This window comes from Loxodonta africana, chromosome 7 (genome assembly GCF_030014295.1).
Source record: "Loxodonta africana isolate mLoxAfr1 chromosome 7, mLoxAfr1.hap2, whole genome shotgun sequence".
NCBI lineage: Eukaryota > Metazoa > Chordata > Mammalia > Proboscidea > Elephantidae > Loxodonta > Loxodonta africana.
Genome location: NC_087348.1, coordinates 25934970 through 25938662, shown reverse-complemented (window position 1 = coordinate 25938662; position 3693 = coordinate 25934970). Strand labels below are relative to the sequence as shown.

Below are 3693 nucleotides of genomic sequence, written 5' to 3'. Positions count from 1 at the left end.
CTAACATCAATCCAAACTTATATCACTGTGTCCACATACCTTTGCTTCTTGTCTGCTTAGGAGGGAGGTGTCTCAAATGTACACACTAAGATGTTCAGAGCAAGTCATAGGTACTCTTCTTCACGCAAGAAGGATGGGAGGAATAGAACAATCCGGATATTTTAGAGGGAGGTAGTAAGTGACAGTGAAAAAGGAGATTGACTCAATACACACTAGTATGCTTCCTAGGAAAACATTGAAGGCGTCAGAGTGGTAGACTTGGTAGTGAGATCTGAATCCCTTTGCTCAAGGCAGTACAACTCCTATCCTACAGAAAATCCTACGATAGCAGTTCCTGTGATTAGTAAATTCCAGGTAAAATTTGCCAGACATAGGCTTATCATTCTTATATAGTGGTGAATAGAGACCTGGAAGGGAGAATGGGACTCAGTGAAGAAACAGCAGACAAGTTTACCTGAGAAGAGAGGGTGGAAGTGGCTAACAAACTCCAGTATTGTCTTGCCCCTCCGCCCCCAATTTTCTGAATCAGGCTGCCAAAACTGACACCGAGAATTAGCAGATTCCTTGATGGCTGCTACTCCAGGTGTCACAGAACCAAGAATCATCCTTAACAGAAAACTGCTGCAAAGTGACTCTGGACTGCAGCTCTTCCAGTCTGTAAGCGTGAAGCTTCTTGGCAGCTCTGGCAAGATCCAACCTGATGGTTGTGTAGGCTAAACCTTGGCATTCCATTACAGCCTACCTGTAATACCCTGTATTTTATGTCACTGAACTTTTTGAACTCAAGCTACTGTTCCAATTCAAAAAGCATGTTTGCAGAGTTCTAGTGTCATCAAGAGGACATTGAATGTAGGGAAAAGAAAAACAAAAAAGAATTGCCAGGAGTTGATACTAACTTATATCAAGCCTATAGGATAGACTAGAACTGCCCGTTAGGGTTTCCAAGGCTGTAATCTTTATGGAAGCAGACGGCCACATCTTACTCCAAAGGAGCAACTGCTGACTTCTCAGTTAGCACCCCAACATTTAACCTCTGTGTGACCTAACAGGGCTCCTCATTCAATGTGAGAGGTGATTAAAAGGGAATCCAAGTGGTTTAGACTATAGCAGCTCCATTCAGGATATTTTCCCTTTATTTACTGACTTTCTTATGTAACTATAAGTGATGACAGGGCTGGGATTTACAGGTGATATACTGGAAAATCGCAGTGGTGTTCTCTTTCATTTCTCCATTGTACATTTTCCAGGAAAAAAAAATGCAAAACATGGTACAAGAAATGCACGCGTATTTTAAATGCCATACAGACTCCATCATTGCCTCAATCGTATATTAAAGGAAATAAAGCACATAAAATGAAATCCTCAAAATCTTCAAATACTGATAGAAACCTAGATTTTAGTGGCAACAGATCCAGATCTTGTCTTGAACCTTATAAAAAGTATGCTTCTTTTTTTTTTTTTTTAAAGGAGAACTGATGACACACAACTGTCAAGAGCTCAGCTGCTATCAAAAAGGTTGGTGGTTCAAACCTATCCAGTAGCTCTGAAGGAAAAAAGACCTGGCAATCTGCTTCCATAATGACTACAGCCAAGGAAACCCTACAAGGCAGTTTTACTCTGTCACATGGGGTCACTATGACTCTAAAATTGACTCAGTGGTAGCTAGCAACAACAATTTAAAAATAAATTAAAATTATAAATGCAAATTGACCCTAAATGTGAACATTTAGTTAGAAAAAGTAATAAAACACTTTAAAATTATAAACGTACTGCTAAAGTCACAAACAGCAACAAAAGAATAAATGTGTTTCTATCCCAGGTTTTACAAGATATATCAATATGTAACTACATTGCTAAGTTCCCACCCACAACCCTTAAAGAGGCTCAAACTCAAGCTTTATTAACTTCAAATTATCTCTGCCTCTCAATACACGAATAAGAAAATCTCACAAGATTTCTCAAATCAAAACGGAAGTACACTAAAGAAAACTGTGACGTCGTCGTGCAGACGAAATTAAGACTATTAGCTCATTATTAACAACTTCATGGTTTTATTATAAATGTATGTGCTGCAAACATTGCTGAATTGATTTAAAGTGTAATCTATGTTATATCAGACTATAATGTTTCAGAAATATCCTCCAATCATGGGAAGTGGGATCTTCTACAGTTTATTTTAGGTAAAATCAGATGTAGCAATTACTTTTCCATCCTCTAGTAGGAAGAAAACGTGTCCACTCCGTCTACAAGTTTAAGGTAATACTACATGAATGCTGAAACTAATGCCTCTGTTTCTTCCCAGAAGAGAGAACTGGATTAAATGGGCCCACAGAATCTAACAGAACTGACTGAATTCATTCTAGTGGGAGTCACAAGGCACCCTGAGCTGCAGCATCCCCTATTTGTAGCCTTCCTTGCCATCTACATGATCACAGTGGTTGGAAACATGGGCCTGATTGTCTTGACCAAGGCAGACTCCCACCTACAGACACCTATGTATTTTTTTATCAGACACCTGGCCTTCGTCGATCTTGGTAATTCTACTGTTATTTATCCCAAGATGCTAGTAGATTTTGTTGTGGATCAAAATACCATATCCTATTATGTGTGTGCCACACAAATGGCTTTTTACATTCTGTTCATTATCTGTGAGCTCTTCATCCTGTCAGCCGTGGCCTATGACCGCTATGTGGCCATCTGTAACCCTCTGCTCTACAATGTTATCATGTCCCAGAAACTTTGCTATGCACTCGTGGGCATTCCATATCTCTACAGCACCTTTCTGTCCCTGATGGTCACCAGTAAGATTTTTATATCAACCTTCTGTGGCTCTAACATCATCAGTCATTTCTACTGTGATAATACTGCCTTGATACCTTTGCTCTGCTCAAATGCACGAGAAATAGAATTGTTGATCATAATATTTTCAGCACTTAATTTAATTTCCTCTCTTCTGGTAGTCCTGGTCTCCTACATGCTGATTCTGACAGCTATAATTCAAATGAATTCTGCTGAGGGTAGGAAAAAAGCTTTCTCCACATGTGGTTTTCATCTGACAGTTGTGGTTGTGTTCTATGGAACTCTGTTATTTATGTATCTTCAGCCTAAATCTGCTCGTTCCTCTGATACTGACAAAATGGCATCCGTGTTTTACACTTTAGTCATCCCCGTGATAAACCCCTTCATTTACAGTTTAAGGAACAAAGAAGTAAAACATGCCTTTAACAGGGTGTTCAAGAGGCCATGCAAACTTTCTATTTGATACTCAATAGATAATAAAAAAAAAATAGTTTCAATAAATTTTTGAAAATGGCAAATGCCACACAAAAATATTTCTAGTATACACAACTACATTCTCTTTGGTTCCAGAGCAAAGACATAGTATAAAGCACATACAAATGGATTGCTTTCCTTATATCTACCCAAATATATTTTAATCATCGCATTTTTGATCTCAAATTAAATGTTATACCATTCCTGTGTTTCCTTGTTTCTCTTTCAATGTCTCCTTATGTGATTTTGTTGAAAAGCAGACTTTACGCAATGGAATACCTATTACACTCTACAGCAGTAAATTATGTGTGTATATTTGTAAGCGTTTTTGTAAAGATGGTAGGGGTTTCTTGAATCTTATTTTCATCGCATTTTCTGATCCTGAAACAACAGTATAAGCAAAATTGGAGACCAAGAGTT

At 38.2% G+C, this 3693-nt stretch overlaps 1 protein-coding gene across 1 annotated transcript; it reads left to right on the top strand.

The window, feature by feature from the left end:
• Positions 1 to 2320: 2320 nt before the first annotated feature.
• Positions 2321 to 3262, top strand: LOC100667862 (olfactory receptor 8K5-like). The gene has a single exon (XM_003423659.3). It carries the CDS (start codon positions 2321 to 2323, stop codon positions 3260 to 3262), a length of 942 nt encoding a protein of 313 aa, XP_003423707.2.
• The last annotated feature ends 431 nt before the right edge of the window (positions 3263 to 3693 follow it).

Coding starts and splice junctions, on each gene's coding strand:
- LOC100667862 (XM_003423659.3), top strand. CDS start 2,321: ATGGGCCCACAGAATCTAACAGAACTGACTGAATTCATTCTAGTGGGA.